Raw genomic sequence first — 16,134 nt, forward strand, 5'->3', positions numbered from 1 at the left:
GTTTCAGAAAACGAAAAGAGGAAATATTATGAAAACAGCACTTTTCCTGGGATTTGGTGTTGTTTTGGGTCTCTGGTGCTCCCACACGCTTAAAAACTTTGAAAAAAGTCAGTACATGATTTTTTGAGTGAGATATGCATTTCTGAAAGTACCGCGCCTACAGCTACCAAACGAGCGAGTCCGTTTCTGCGCCCCCTCCTATGTAGGAAGGGGTACATTTGAATATTACCTCCCACTTCCCCACCTCCCTCCAATCAGAGCATAGCTAAGATTTAGTGGACCAGCGGACGAGCGCTGCTGTTCTGCTGCCGAGTTCACCCCACCGGAGCCACCGGTCTGTCGCCGAAGCTTCGGCGGCAGTCCGGAGGAGGAGACATGGAGGAGAAAGGGATTGTACTCCCGGAGCTGAGCTGCCCGACTGCTGCTGAGCTCCCCCCGCCGGAGCTGCCGGACTGCAAGCAGCTTCGGCGGCAGTCCGGCAGCACTACATGCAGCACTCACCTAATTACATATTCCCATTATCATAACTATACCTTAAAATAGACACCATTACAACCTTCAAGTCACAACTCAAAACTCACCTGTTCAAACTCGCTCACAACGTCTAACTGATCACTGTTTTTATTTTTTTTATTTTATTTTTTTAAATTTTTGTGTTAATTTATGTTTATTTTTTTATTTTTTTATTTTTTTTCCACAATGTCTTGTTTTGAAAAAAAATATATGATGACTATATGCTCTGTAAGGTGACCTTGGGTGTCTTGAAAGGCGCCTCTAAATGAAATGTATTATTATTATTATTATTAAAATCAACTACCAGGTTAAGTTACTAGTTAGATCATGGCTAGCCCTACTCTGCGCTAATTAACTATCTTTTTTTATACCTTTATGATAGCAAACAAATCTGCAAATTGTGGTAATATTTTGAGTAACATTAACAGATTGATAATAAAAAAAAATATTTTTGAGTTCAAGTACGAAAATCAAACTGAGTCAACAGATTTTAAAGGTCCCATGGCATGCTACTTTATGCATGCTTTAATATAGATATAAGTGGGTCCCTAACACAGCATTTGTAGACTTTCCTGAAATTCAGCCGTGGTGCAGAATTAAAGCCACTACGAGCCAGTCGCACATTGAGCTTTCCCCAAACGCGCCGTTTCGGTGTCTGTAGCTTTGATGCAAATGAGGAGGAGAGAGGGGGTCACGGAGGAGGGTGGGGGTGTTGCCCTGAGTAGCTTGCGGCTACGGTACCATGCGCTCTGTTTACAGTGGATGTGTCGCAATGGCGAGGCGCACTTTGGCTGTGTTCTGTAAATATTCTAGAACACTCCGGGTGCTCCGGCGGGAGTCCTGGAGCTATATATCTAAATCAGGGGTGCCCAACCAGTCGATCGCGGTCTACCAGTAGACCGCCGACAGATCCCAAGTCGACCGCGAGGGGTGAAAAAAAAAAAAAAAAAAAATCTTTTTTTTTTTCTTTTTTTTTATAAAATAAAATTTGCGCGGGACATATACGCGCGGTAGCGCATGCGCTGTAAACAGCAGTTGAAAGCCGTCAACAGTAGATACACACTCCTAAACGTTGGCATGGCTGAGGGGAAACGAGCTAAGACCTACCATTTTCACCCTGAGTGGGAGGAAGATTATTGATTATCGTTGAGAAGGTGCCGTGCGCAGACGGAATGAAACCCCCACTGAAGTCCGTAGGTTCACGATACCCCCCCCCCCCCCCCCGCTTGAAGGTAGGTTTGCTGGTAGATCTCGGGAGGTTGGCTACTTGAAAAGTAGATCTTGGGTCAAAAAAGGTTGGGCACCCCTGATCTAAATAATATCATTATACGTAGATATCTATATCGTATAATAAATATTATCACGGCCAAAAGCTGTGTGCGCCTCCAGACAATATTATGAATCTCAAACGATTGCGTCGGGTTCTTCCACGTCTCTTGTTCTTCCACGTCCACATCAATCCGAAGTATACTGAACGATGACATGGAGGAGAAAGGGATTGTTGCCCGCGATAGAGTACTAAAGTGAAAACGTCACGTTGTCCTGGCAACCGGATTTTCAGTTTTAAACAATCGAACGAGAGATGGCATTTTCCATTGCTGCCATGTGTTGTTTCTTTCAGAATGAAAATAAATCAATTTCAATTGGTGAAAATCACTACCAATCGAAACATGTCGAGGCTTTCATGTATTCCCCTGGGGTATTAAAAGGAAAGGTTTGACGACGTTACTTTAGTTAATTTTTTTTAGAAGAAGATAATCTATTCTCAATATTACTTACATTATCGGGAAAGCAAACTCGCAAATCAATTCGCAAAGAAATCTTTATTTTCAAATCGTTCATTTTGGCATAGGATTTCCCCTTGCTAATTTGGTTTGCGTAGAGCCGAATATCGTTGCTATGGAAACGTGACGCCACACTTTAGTACTCTATTGTTGACGGCGATTGTCCCCGCCGGAGCCTCGCTGCCGAGGGACCACAGCGGGCAGCGGTCAGCGGTCAGCGCTTGGGCACCACCGCCTCCTGCAGTGGGCAGCGGGCAGCGGGCGAGCGGGGCTCAAGGTAGGCTGGTAGACTGATCTACCCAGCACAGATCTAGGTGGACACGCCCACTAGTGATGTCATATGGCTTGTAAGGCTAATCACACTCACACCTGGTGGTATAATATGTCCCCTCCAAGATCAGTCACTAATTAAAGGCAGGGGACTTAGTAGGGAAGATTTAGGGTTTACTTTAATGTGGGCAAGAATGCCCTCTAGTGGACAGTATAGATGATGACATGGAAAAGTTAAAGGCTTAGTTATGGTTCCACATCAAGGCAACGCAGGGGGGTTTACCTTCATATTGCGTCCTTGTGTCCAGCGCAAGGGCCCGACGTGCGCCTCCCAAAAATTACCTTGCATCGAGGCAGCAGCAAGTGATTGGTCTGCTCACTCAAACTCGACGTTGCTTACGGTACGAGTTCTAAGTAAAGGTTAATTTACACAAACTCAGATTACGATTTATTACTTTAATAGAGCACTTCAGTCATTCACTAATTCAAAGATGAAGGAATTACCCGGCTTTTACAACAATGCATAGCGCACAATTTGCCATAACAACCTTACATGCTCAGCCGTAAATTGTTTTATTGTTGCCTTAGGAAATAGACCCTCAATGTGTATTGACAACAAACAAACCAAGATACAAATTTCTCTCAAAGAATGTTTTTAAACCCATTCTAATACAGAATCTATATCAAACTATTGCATCTTTTACTTAGAATATGTCTGCCATTTTGTTTGTTTTTGCAGACAGTTACGTTACGTGGACAGACACAGGCCTATAAAACAAAATAGGCCAAAGAAGTCTAGGCATCTCAGAATCTTTTTGCTGTTATTGTGAAACGACTAAGATTTCTGCTGTGAACCTGGGTTGAAATCAACGATCCCCCTGAATAAAGACTCAAATCCAAGCACCAGCTGATCATGAAGTGGAGATCAATGCATTATTCCTTCAACCCAATGATCACACATGATGATGTATAGCTAGCCTCTGTCATTAATGTTAAAAGTTGTTCAGTCATCAGCTTTGTCCATTAATGAGATCTGTTGTCGATCACTCAATAGGTTACCTATAGGGACACCTATTGTTAATGTTAAGACATGGTGTTACTGCATATCATAACACATCTTAACATTTTGGAGCCAATAGGTTGGAAGATTCCAACGGCCCCATTCCCTCCACAAAGCGACTGGATGGTGAGACGACCCAACTGGGGCTGACCAGTTCAGCATAGCACGGTAATCTTCCTGCAGATGGTGTGCCACAGTGCAGTCCAGAAACCAACAGGATGTTCCTCTGCGCTGACGATCCTGGCTGTCTTTTGATGATCTTCTGGTTCCAGAGACCGTGCCTGGTCCAAAGCCAGTCTGCAAAGCTATACAGTTCACGGCTGCGATATACCCATCCCTTGCACAACCAAGGAAATGGCTCTGGGTTAATAATAAGAGGCAATCCGTTGCAATTGCAATACCCTACCCTAACCCTATTACAATAACAATAATAATTATACTCTAATAATGTTTTTGCAACTAAGTGCAACTAAACATTTGGAGCGTATAGCTTGTATATTACCTTTGCAGGATATTGTACTGGATATTTAAAAAAGTGAACCACCTTTGCTTTTCACGAAAGGGCTTAAATGCAACCCCTTGCGTCAGCAAGCATTCTATACGGCCTGTGCCACATAGTGTTTCATCCGTTTTTTACACCAGTGCTTCACATGCCAACATGCATTTGGTTCTCCACTGGTTCCACTCTCTCTCACACACACACACACACACACACACACACACACACACACACACACACACACACACACACACACACACACACACACACACACACACACACACACACACACACACACACACACACAAAGTAATGGTTCTATTCGTAAGAAAATAGAAGAGAGAGCGAGAAGCCTAATCATTGTCAGAATAGCCTACCTACCTGACAAACCAAAAGGCCCAAGAGAAAAATGATGCATTGTGTTAACGTCTTTGAATTTTGATAACAAGATTATAAAACTCCTCTGTTTACTCAAACGGCACAACTTGCTCCCAGCCTGTTGACACGAAAGGGTCGTTAAGGAGGTCACTTGAAATTATCACTTGCTGCAGGTTACCGGTTCCCACTACATCCAATGTTTGCAGAATCTCCAAGAGGTTGTGTTACCATTTCTCATTGCTCTGGATATTGCCGCAAATGAAGTTTAATGATATAAATACAAGTTCTAGGAATTGTAGAATTGTAAGAGATGAAGGCACAGCTGGGCATTGATTCAGAGACATTTGTTCTAGTTACCTAATCAGTTTGTACAACGTAAAATATGATCTAATCATATAATATAATATTGAGACCTTTGTCATCTTATTTCATCATTTATTGACTACTTGTGAATGGCTTATTAATTAAAAAAAATATTATAAAGTGTTAATGGTTACTCTGTGGTATTGTTTAATCTACTTTCTTAACTATACTCAAAGCTCTATAACTAGTTAATAATATTTTCACACAATTAATGTCACACTTTTCCTTAGTTTGACACTTTTAATATACCCGATTAGAGTACTTTGTTAATGTAGATTATCTTTCTACTTAGTTGTTCGGCAAGGTAGCCTGCTTCCACGGTTTCAAAGGAATTTAGGCCTTTTAAATTAATTTGACTAGAGAGATTATCTACGATTTAGGGATCAAAAACGTCCACTAACTGAAATGTAAAAGGTTTAGCCTTCCTATCAAACGCTAAATAGAAATGTTACACTTCTCTAGGGATGAGTTCATAATAGTCAGAATTCCCGGCTGATTAGCTGGTTAGCAACGCAAACCAGATCATCTCATGTGGCTTCATTACAACCATTGGCCTAGAGGTGATGGCGCCGTAGGGGCTTGATATCATTGGACAAGCTGCCATCAGACTGATCAGAAGGGCTCTAACGCCTCCTGCTGTCATCGCGCCGAACTCCATTAGGCGGAACCTGTCGTCGGTGGCGATGCCGCGTCGTGGATTAATCTCAATGTATTTAAATGTACGAGACGGCGTCCACATCATGTACCTGTGTGACCGTAAGGTAAGCTCTTTATTCCACAGTCCGTGGTGATGATATGACAGGGATGCTCTCTCCGTGCTCAGCCTCAGCTGTGTGCCTGACGCACATGTTCAGATGCCATGCTAGACAATCCATGACATGCCTTCTGTCTACACATTGTGACTGTCGATGATAACAATCTCTAACACGAGTGACCATCGTTTATACTACGATCGCAAATGTTTCTGCAGGATAATAGGGTTTCAATGGACGAACAAAAGAGGCGGTCAGCGTGGTGTCGTTATTATTTGTTATGGTAGGCTCCATATCTGTAATCCACTGGTGGTCTGATTCCATTGTCATGTGTTTTGAAGTAGGATATACAGCACGTCTTAATTTTACGATAAATATGAAGCTCGACGTGTGATGATGTTGGAAAAAGACACTTGGTATCTGACAGTAGAGTTTGTTCATGTTACACGGAAGAGGTTCATTGTTTGGCGCTTTAATTTCTTTGATGTTTTGGAATAACATGATCCACCCCATGTTGTGAACCATGCAGCTAATTAAGGTGGTCCATGGCTCAGTGATGCTCGTCGTTAGCCTGGCTATTGCCAGACCAAGCTCAATCGTAGATTGCACGTTGGTGTGGGGAAGTTGCTGTCATTTTCTTCAGCACAAGAGGCAGGATTAATGGGCCTAGTTCAACTGTCTATACGCAATTCGCTGCTTGCCGTCGCTTCCCTGTGTGTTCAACCAGCCAATAGCGAGCCGGGGGGGGGGGTGAGCCAGCTTGGTGATGGCTTCCGCAAAAACGTATTTGAAGCAGAAAAAAATGTATTCCTCTCCTCCAGACTCTTCTGCAGGGCGAATTCAAATTGCCGGCAGAAAGGGCTGGGGGTAGGCCTACCCAGTCTACACTTTTGGACCATTAAAAAAAAAGCGCCGGTCAGAGATCATTAAAGATGAACTGAACTGAAATTTGAATTTTAGTTGATATAACAGATGTATTGTCTGCCTTCTCATTGGTACAATACCTAAAAATGGCTGAACTTGCTAAAAGTGATTAAATTGTACGGTGAAAGTGTTACAGGGCGCCGCCATGTTGGATTTCAACAATCAGCTACGTCACTGGCATGGTAACCTACTCCTACTCTGGCTCTAGCAGCCATAGCAGGTAATGAGTCAGGCTCTGAGGCTCGCTGAAATGGCTATGGAAAAGCAAACAACCAGGTCTACAGGAGGATCATCTTTTGCATTGCCCCTGGCTGCATTAATGAATTATATAGGGCCAAGGCAGCTGGGGTAATCATTAGGGATGGGCACGAGTAGTAAATTCCAAACTCGAGTGATCGAAGGAATTCCTCGAGGATCAATCGAGTACTCGTTTAATCAAATCTATTTTTAGAATGCAACGCATCTGCAGCAGGAATAGGCCTAATGATGAACGGCAATATTACCAATAGGGATGGGCATGATTAATCGACGATCGACTAATTGATCGTTAAGAATTTCGTCGATTGCGTACATTTTTCATCGATTAAACTAATGCAGTGTGCAATTAAACATTTTACCACACGGGGGCAATATAAAAATTTGCGGCTCCTCCCCCGCAATAAACATCCCGCTTTGAACGGTGAACTCTTTACGCCTATCAGCTGTAAAAAGCTATAAAAACTATAAACTACAAAATGACGATGATGATGAAAAATGCGCAGATTTTGGCTCAGCCTGGCTCCGCCCTCTTCCGCTACGTAGCTAAGATGGCTGCCGTTCAGTACGAAAAGTGTACATCACCACACACTTCGCGATTTGACCGTTTTCAGTACACTTATTTTCACCCGATCTGAATCGGAACGCCCTGCGTACTCAAACTTAGACTAGTAAGTACAGATAGGATAGTATGGATATTGGAACACGCCGTAATCATGAAGCGGACGAGGCCATGGCGAAGTCTGGTGTGGGATCATTATGATTTAAAAAGTGACTTCTTGGGGAGTACTATAGGCCTACCACTCAAGGCGAGGTTAGCATCGAAGCAGAAATAAAAAACTTTCCGAGCCCCTGGATTGTGGAAAGTTGTTCCCCCGCCTTGCCAAGTTAGCACGGAGGTATTTGTGCATCACGGCAACATCGGTCCCCTCAGAGCGGGTGTTTTTATATATATATATATATATATATATATATGGAGATTTGTATATATTTGGAGAGTGGGGCGCATCAGGTGGGAGGGAGTGAAGCAGGCAGGCTGGAGGTGTAGATCCACAAAACTATAGGCAAAAGAGAACAAAGGTGAGGCACGAGATTTCAGCAGGAGAAACGACAACTATAAAGTGGAGCCAGGTACGAATAACTACCACGGTATATCGAAGTACGTTCCGGCGAAGACTGCAGGGAAACCAGGTGTATTTAAAGGGGAATTGATGAGCTGATGCAGGCCAGGTGTGAGCAGCTGAGAGTGGCAGGCAAAGCACAGAGATAGACGGGTTGTGGCCGACACAAGAGGAGAACACACAGCACCACAACTGTGGCCATGACAGTCACTCAATAACCTCTCTTGATTATCTGTAGAGGACATTTACTGAACACTTTTAATGGGGATAAAGAAGTGACAGTTAAATATCTGAAAATGACAAGGCGCATTTTATATAATTATATTTGAGTTGTGTACTTACATTATCCCCATTGTTTCCAACAATGTTCAAACCCAGAGGAATTTATTCAAGGCCATTGTCCGTTATATTTTGTGAGGACACATTTTAATGGACTCATATCTTTTACCTACTAACTTCTGAGGAAACAGTAATTCAGTAGAGAACAAATGTATTTATTAGGGATGCAAACAATTAATCGATTATCGATTAATTGTCGATAAGAGATTACTCGATTAAAATAAATTACTTGCAATTAATCGCATTTTTAACCCGTAATTTTCCAACCATCCACGTGAGGGCGCGCTTGACGCCAGACGTACTTGACGCACACGCGGGAACACAAGCGGGAACACAAGCGAAGCAGAACAAGACAAACGAAAAGCGGGACACTAGCTGTGTTCGAAATCGTTCCCTATCCACTCACTCACTATTCCCTATATGGTGTTCATGATATAGTGCACTATTTAGGGAACGAACAAACGAGAATTCGAACACTACGCTTAAGATTTCTAAACGTCATTTGCGTCAGTAAATGCGCCGGGTATTTGGGTGACGCAGACAGATGCGCCCACATCATGTAAACAAACCGGGCACTCACGACGAAAGCTGGAGGTTGTATTGATGTTGAATGTTACATTTCTTTGTTCAATTAATTTTGAATGTTAAATATTTAATGTTAAACCCCAAATAAATTGTTGACATTTGTAAACGAAAGCCGTCATTAAATGTTATTCGTTTTCGAGGTTATTCAGCTTCTTCTTTTCCTCCGGGAAAACACGACCGCATTGCATTGTGGTATACGGGAGTATCATGTAGGGTACATCGTATGTACCCTATTTTAAGTCCACTATATAGTGCCCTATATAGTGGACCACTGAGAATTCGAACACCCTACAAAATGGCGTGCACCCTATTTAGTGCACCACATCCATGATAGGGAACGATTTCGAACACAGCTACTGACACGATGAAGAGGGCAAAACGGAGTGCAGTATGGAGCCACTTTAAGTTGGTTAATGACAACAAATGTACTTATTGTAAGTCGCTTTGGATAAAAGCGTCTGCTAAATGCCCTAAATGTAAATGTATTTTAAAGTACAACAACTAAACGACTTCGTTGAATTATCACCTAAATGTGTCACATTCAGAAGGAAATTCAGCTTCTCAGAAGAATTGCCGCTTATCAATTAATCGATCATCGATCGATAAGATGAAACAACTATCGATTAATGAATTACTCGATAATTTGCATCCCTAGTATTTATAGGATATTTCAATAACTATCTAGCTTACTACTATTCAATACTATGACAATTGCCTCATGCCAGCCATAAGGATAATTCAAGTTTCCATATATTTATTGAATTTGTAACAAATTCAATTAAAAGGGGTAAAATATTTTTTCATTGTAGAGCTGCCTGCAGCGCATTGATTCTTGCTCTCTCACCAACACATTGGACCACCTGTGTATGGCCCCTCCAACCCTCCTCTCGTGCACACTCACAACATGATCCTGCGCAGAAGGAAGGATTGTGTTCAGTAAATGTCCTTTATTTACTTTATTCATTGAACTTATTTAACAATTCCATTATTGCACTACCTCCATGGTCATACTGGTACTTTCTTGTATTGTTGTTCTGTCTTGTCCCTTTGTTCTGTTCTATGTTCTATTTGTAATGCTCCAGCCTGCATGGAGAATACCATTCAAAATTCCTAGTACCTGTGTACATGGCGAAATAAAGAAAATTGAATTGAATTGGTTGGCCTTCCCGCTCGTAGAAGACGTCCGGTCAAATTCCTTAATAGAATCAATAGGGTGTTCAGAAATAGGTGTTAGGGATGTTTGAAATAAGCCAACATTTCTAATAGCATACGCAGTCTGAATCTGAAGAATTTAGGCACACTTTTTTTTGTAGCTCCATTGGCCAAATACTTAACTGCTTTTTACCATTGTACAGCTAGCGGGAAACGAGAGGCGTCCCCAGCTTAACTGAATTTCAGTTGTGCTATTGTTTAGGGAAGTGCACTTTGTAATTTGTATAATTGAGTAGAAATATATCGGAGTGATGCTGCCCATTGACTAAGCTTGGAAGCCCATCACCTCAGCAGGCAAACACCGCTAGAAGCATGGGACTCATACCAATGATCTTTAGTTCAGCCTGTCATTGCCCCCTGCAGCTACCACCACAAGTAGGAATTTGCTTCTGCCGGAAACACTGTTGTGTGAACGATTATGTTATAAACAATGTTCAACTTTTTGAACATTGTCTCGCCCATTATTGAATTTGAGTGTGAAGTTCACTCATTTAATGGTACTTTAGCAAGGTAATGTTATCGTACTTGTGTCTTTTTCATTAGAATGACATTACATAACGTGAACAAACAAACTATATATATTATAGAGCCCTTCAAGGCAAGGACGCCATAGGGACATATAGTTCTTCATCAAAGCAATCTTTATTTCCCACTTCACATTCATGTGAACAACATGAGTATATCTTAAACAACTCCATCCCTTCTATGTCAGGGTGATAAAATAAGCAGGGGTCACATAGGTTTGGGTATAGTTTTGTGCTTCCGCCATTCTGTGAGGTCAGGTGTATGTTGTAGACCCGTGGTTCCCAAAATACACTTCCACTAAAAGTCTTATAAGCTTTTAAAGCTTTGCCAATATCAAACAATATGTCAGTGTTACTGCATTACCTCAGTATTTCCACATTGGTTTTCAATGTGTTGAACATATTTCCAAACGTAACCTCAGAGTTGCTGCATTTCTATTCCAGTAAGGAAGTAAGCGTGTAGGCAAACCAGTTTCTTAAAAAAAGGATTGTGTGCAAAGATGACTTCAGGAGTACAGTTTGTTGTCGGGGATCTAAACAGTCTGAATATCCTGTAGTGTTCCATTCCAAAAATACTTCAAAAAAGCCTTTGTTTGCCATTTGGCAGGAAAGGCAACCTGGCCCAAATCAAACAGGCCTTCTTCTGTGAGAAACAGCCATCCGTAGCATATCCAGCTGCGTGTTTCCACTTCGACAACAAATAAAATAAATGAAAAGCTCAATGTATGATCTTGATAGGAGTGAAATATATTTATTTATTTATTTTTAATTCATAAACAATATCCGACATTCTGGGGACAGAAACAATAAACTGCTTGAATTCATAAGCATAACGGTCTGCATTGTTATAACAGAGTGCCCTGGTTCACCTTGAGAACAGCCAATCCCTCCCTTTTTACCTCATGATGGTCACTCTTCCCTCTCTACCCTTATAACCTCTCCCTCTAATCTCTAAACGCATTTTCAGATGTGAGCATTGAGAACCTGTTCATAGACACTTGACTCCCTTATTGTTCACACAGCAGTTTGTAGAATTGGTTTCCGAAAGACACAACTTCCAAAGTCTTGTTTTTTGAACTATGAAGATGGAAAGCAACTATTTGCATAGTAAGTAATGAGTTCTATAAAGTTGTTTATCCTATGTTGGGAGCACTTAATAACTGCAGATTTGAGGCATTGATAAAATGGTTATTAGTAGTGTATATAGCATTTATATATTTTTTAATTAAAAAAGCTTAGATAGTCCTAACTAGGTGAATTCATACAAAAGTCTTATATGCTAATGCCTTCACTTAACCCGAACTAATCAAGAAGTACATCATTATTATGTGTTTAAAATGCATGTAAATAGATGGTAAATCATTATTTTTTGTAGCCTTATAAATTATCTCATCAACTCATTGTCTTATTAATTAATTGATAGCCGTTTATGAATTGCTTACTAATTAGTATTCATGTAATTAATTACATGATGCAATGAGATTTATGAGGTATACTAGAACCTCGCTGAACGGTTACATGCTGCCATTCAGACATACAGCCATTCCGACTTGCCGCCATTTCGACGTGCCCCCATTCCGACACCTTTTAGTACCGCCATTCCGACAGTCTAACAATCAGTGGCGCCGACTTCAGGTGGGGGGATCATCCATTTGGGGGATCATAAATATTTAGTTCAAATGTGTTCAACCAAAAAGTAGCCATTTCAGTATAATTTATCTGTAATTCATTTGATATAGGCTATTCCAAATTTTGGTTGGGATGATGTATGAAATAACCCATTCCATCAATTGACGACTGCATTTTACAAGTGTGTTACGAGCGCGGGCGTGCACTTATTTAACATGCCCTGGGAATGTATAAATATTCTATGAAACTTAAAACTGGACCATTTATTTGTTAGAGTTGGATTTAAACTCGATGCAGGACCACTATTGGAACGAAATTAATTGTTTGGAGTGGCGCGGCAGAACAATCAAGGAATAGTTATCTTTAGATCGGCCCAAAGGCAATACAATGAGCTTTACAAAGGAGAAAGGCGGGAATATAGCTCGCCCCATTCCTACCCCTTTCCACACAAATTTTCAAAGGGGATCAATAAAAATAAACCAAAAAATGTTGCCCATAGAGGGAAAATCCATTAAACATAGACTGTAATACAATATTCCCCAACCTTTTTTTTTCACCTATGGGTTTCCACTAAAGGGCCAGTAAATATTCCCTCGCTGGCCGGATCCGTTTTTGTGCGTGCGTGTGTGTGTGTGTGTGTAAGACGTCAACCTCGTAGAGCTCCGAAAACATGACCTCAACGCAGAGACAAACGTTCTTCAAATTAGCCTTCACATATTTGTAGGAGTGAATTTGCTCCAAAATAGATTTGTTTGCTGACAGCCTGCTGCTGTGGAATTGCGGACAGGTGTCATCAAAATCGGCTTGTGTGATAAGCAACGCCTTTAAGGTGGGAACGGAGCAGTTCATCTCTTCAGTTCAAGTATTGTTCATGGTGGAATAAAGATCAGTTCAACGGGAGCATTAGTGCTAGGCAGCACACAGGAAATTATGCATTTATTTTTGTCTTGTAATCCCTGCTTCTGAAATGAGCGAACATCTCCAGTCAGGGCTCGTCCGCCCAGTGGACAAGCGCTTTCCACTGTGCAGATAAATCGCGCAGCATTCCACTGTGCGATTATCCCTGTTGCGTATGCCCTCTCACATTGTTGAAATCCCATGCTGGATGCTTTAATCTTTTCTATGTGTTTTTTAGTTAATGATCAGGCTATAATAAGACCACGTTGGCTATGTAATCGCAGACAAAAGGGGACATTTCATAGTGGATGTTGGAAACCAGGACATTTTAGCGTTCCGACAGGCTTTTGCTGGGACTCGGGACACGCAACTCAAAATCGGGACTGTCCCAATCACCAATGTCAGTGTAGGATAGGGCTGGCCTGAATGTCATTTTTCAGGCTTCGAATACTGGTTGGTTTTTCCGAGCGAATATTCAAATACTCGTTCCAGGAAAAAACACCATCAAAAACAACATTAATAATCCCTATACTCCCTGGAACCGATTTTGACAGTATCGGCATATTTTGTTGAAGATTTAATAGCTTTTGAACGTTAATTAGTAGGCCTAAGTAGGTTAACGTTCCTTAGTTTTTCCCCGTGAAAGCGAACAGCTGTTGCTCCGTTCCAAATCAGCTGTTCTCTGCCATCTCAGCCCTTACGGGAGCTTTTCAATTAATTCTGGAACGTGCATCTTTTCAGGGAATTGTACAATAAATCCATAATAAATACCGAATATTGATTGTCTTATGTGTCCATATTATATCCATTATATTGACCGGGTATTCCCAAGACGATCACGCTCTGCAGCAAGCCAGTCACAGTTGATTGGCGCGGCGCTGTACAGCGAACGTAAACAAACAACTAAGCTAAGGTTTGAAGTATTACTTTTCCTCCAGAGATCCCGCTAATGTTGTGTTATAAAGTAAAGGGAAACAAGGTATGTATTCTTCCTCCACCTCTCTCGCTTCTCTGCTTGGTGTCGCTGACGCTTATAGTTTGCCTCCCTCGCTCTGGTAACGTCACATACGTAAAAAAAAACAAAAACGAAGCTCCGAATACTGATTTAAGCTTCGAATACTAATAACGAGTATTCGAATAATTCGGGCCAGCCCTAGTGTAGGACACTACAGCACATGCAACTAAGAAATAATCATATTAATTAATTAAAGTACAATGATAATAGTAATGCAATTTGTATTAATGACCTCATGTCGGAATGACGGGACGATTTAAAAAAAGTAAAGTACCGCCACTCTGACCATAGAAACAGAAAGTGTCGGGAGTGGTGGGACATTTGAAAACAATGGAAGTGCCGCTGACACACCAAAATTGTACCGGGGGCGAGAATTGTACCGCCTACGTAATTCGCGTTGAAACATTACGTCGTCGATCAACGCGATTGTCCGTTGCCGGGCAGGTTTCAAAAAACATTTGCCCTCATCAAGACGAAATAACATAATACAGATAACATTCGTTTTTACTTTATATTTGTATTGTATTGAATTTAGCTAGTAAACTGAGTGTTTAAGGTGTATCGTAGTCTAGCTAGCTTGTGTTAATTTAATTTAGATAATAGACGTCATCGTTCGACGCGATTGTCCATTGCCAGGCAACGTTTGCAGTGATCATCAGTTGCCAGGCAGGTTTGGAATTTTCAAACGCGGATTACGTAGGCGGTAAAATCTTCGCCCCCGGTACAATTTTGGTGTGACACCGCTACTACGTACTACAGTAGAGGAGAGCCCCTTTTTCTATATAAGGTAAAAACATCTAATTTGCCGAAATTGAGTGATAGGTTATACAATTAAGAACAAACAACGGTGGGCCTCTTCATAACTAATTTACATATTTTTTTAATTCATTAGTGTTTTATTATTTTTTTTTTTTACAAATCTTAATTTTTGGTGCCCCCCTCAGGTACTTGGTGCCCTACGCACTTGTACTCTGCGTATAGGGAGCGGCGGGCCTGGTTGTAAGCACGCAGCACAGTACTGTAGGTCTAGCTCCCTAGACTATTCTCTACACGCATCGTTCCACTTCTTCTCTAGTACTACAACACACTTCATAACAGTAGAACCCACCTAGTGGTGTAATCAGGTAGTGGACACAACAAATTGTTCGCCATTAATCCCAATAGAGTGATGAAGATTTCAAAATGAATAAGCAACGTCCAACCGGCCTTATTCTATAATTTAGGGAATTCACTTTAAATACAACCTATGTAAGTAATGTATGGCATGTGTTTTCAACCGCCGAGTGGTAGCGGCGGTGGCGCAGTGCATTAGTTTAAGACACAAACGCCAGCGACCGGGGTTCAAATGTCGACGGCCCATTATCATGCCTTTTACCCCCATAGATGTGGTGCCAGCATGGCCTTGAGAAAATGGGTTCAAGTTTGAAATAAGCACAAAAATATAATCGCATAACCTTTAGTGAATATGTTTTCAATATGACATAAGAATTGGGACTTTATAAGCTTCACTTAAAGGTTGGGTATGGAATTCTCTTTTTTGGCCATTTTTGCAAAATTACCGTATTTTCCGCACTATAAGGCGCACCGGAGTATAAGCCGCAGCAGCTAAATTGAATGATGTTTACATATATAAGCCGCACTGGAGCCCGCCGCTTAAAAATCCATAGATTTAGGAGGTCCCCTAGTGGCCGTTTGCTATAAAATTAAAAAATTAGCTGCATCGTTATATAAGCCGCAGAATCGCAAAATGGGAAAAAAGGCGCGGCTTATAGTCCGAAAATTACGGTACTTGAAATCCTTATCATAACCCACTTACAGCCACTGAGTTAGAAGTACTGACATGGGAAATAAACAAGTCAATCATCTGTGGAACGGGCAGGGCTCGAAAAACTCCAGCCAATGATTTCCAGAACCACCGAGTGGCATTAGACAGTAAGTACGTCAATCAAACGGTCGTACTGCACTCCCCCTCCCCCCGCGCGTGGCCCCTTCCTGCACGTACTCAAAGCTCGTG

At 41.5% G+C, this 16,134-nt stretch overlaps 1 protein-coding gene across 6 annotated transcripts in view; it reads left to right on the forward strand.

Moving 5' to 3' along the window:
* The first annotated feature begins 5,093 nt into the window (after positions 1 to 5,093).
* The window catches only part of slco4a1 (solute carrier organic anion transporter family, member 4A1), a 51,722-nt gene continuing 40,681 nt past the window's right edge, over positions 5,094 to 16,134 (forward strand). For 2 of the 6 annotated variants that reach the window (XM_060064355.1, XM_060064327.1), the window contains exon 1: positions 5,098 to 5,647. Coding sequence is in view for 1 of the 6 variants with exons in the window: in XM_060064314.1 (XP_059920297.1) it covers positions 5,551 to 5,628 (78 nt within the window). In the remaining 5 variants the exon portion in view is untranslated. Of the gene's footprint in view, positions 5,648 to 5,837; positions 5,903 to 16,134 lie in introns of all 6 variants that reach the window. The other 4 variants (XM_060064347.1, XM_060064314.1, XM_060064335.1 and 1 more) reach the window with 4 other exon arrangements.

This window comes from Gadus macrocephalus, chromosome 1 (assembly GCF_031168955.1).
Source record: "Gadus macrocephalus chromosome 1, ASM3116895v1".
Classification (NCBI taxonomy): Eukaryota; Metazoa; Chordata; class Actinopteri; order Gadiformes; family Gadidae; genus Gadus; species Gadus macrocephalus.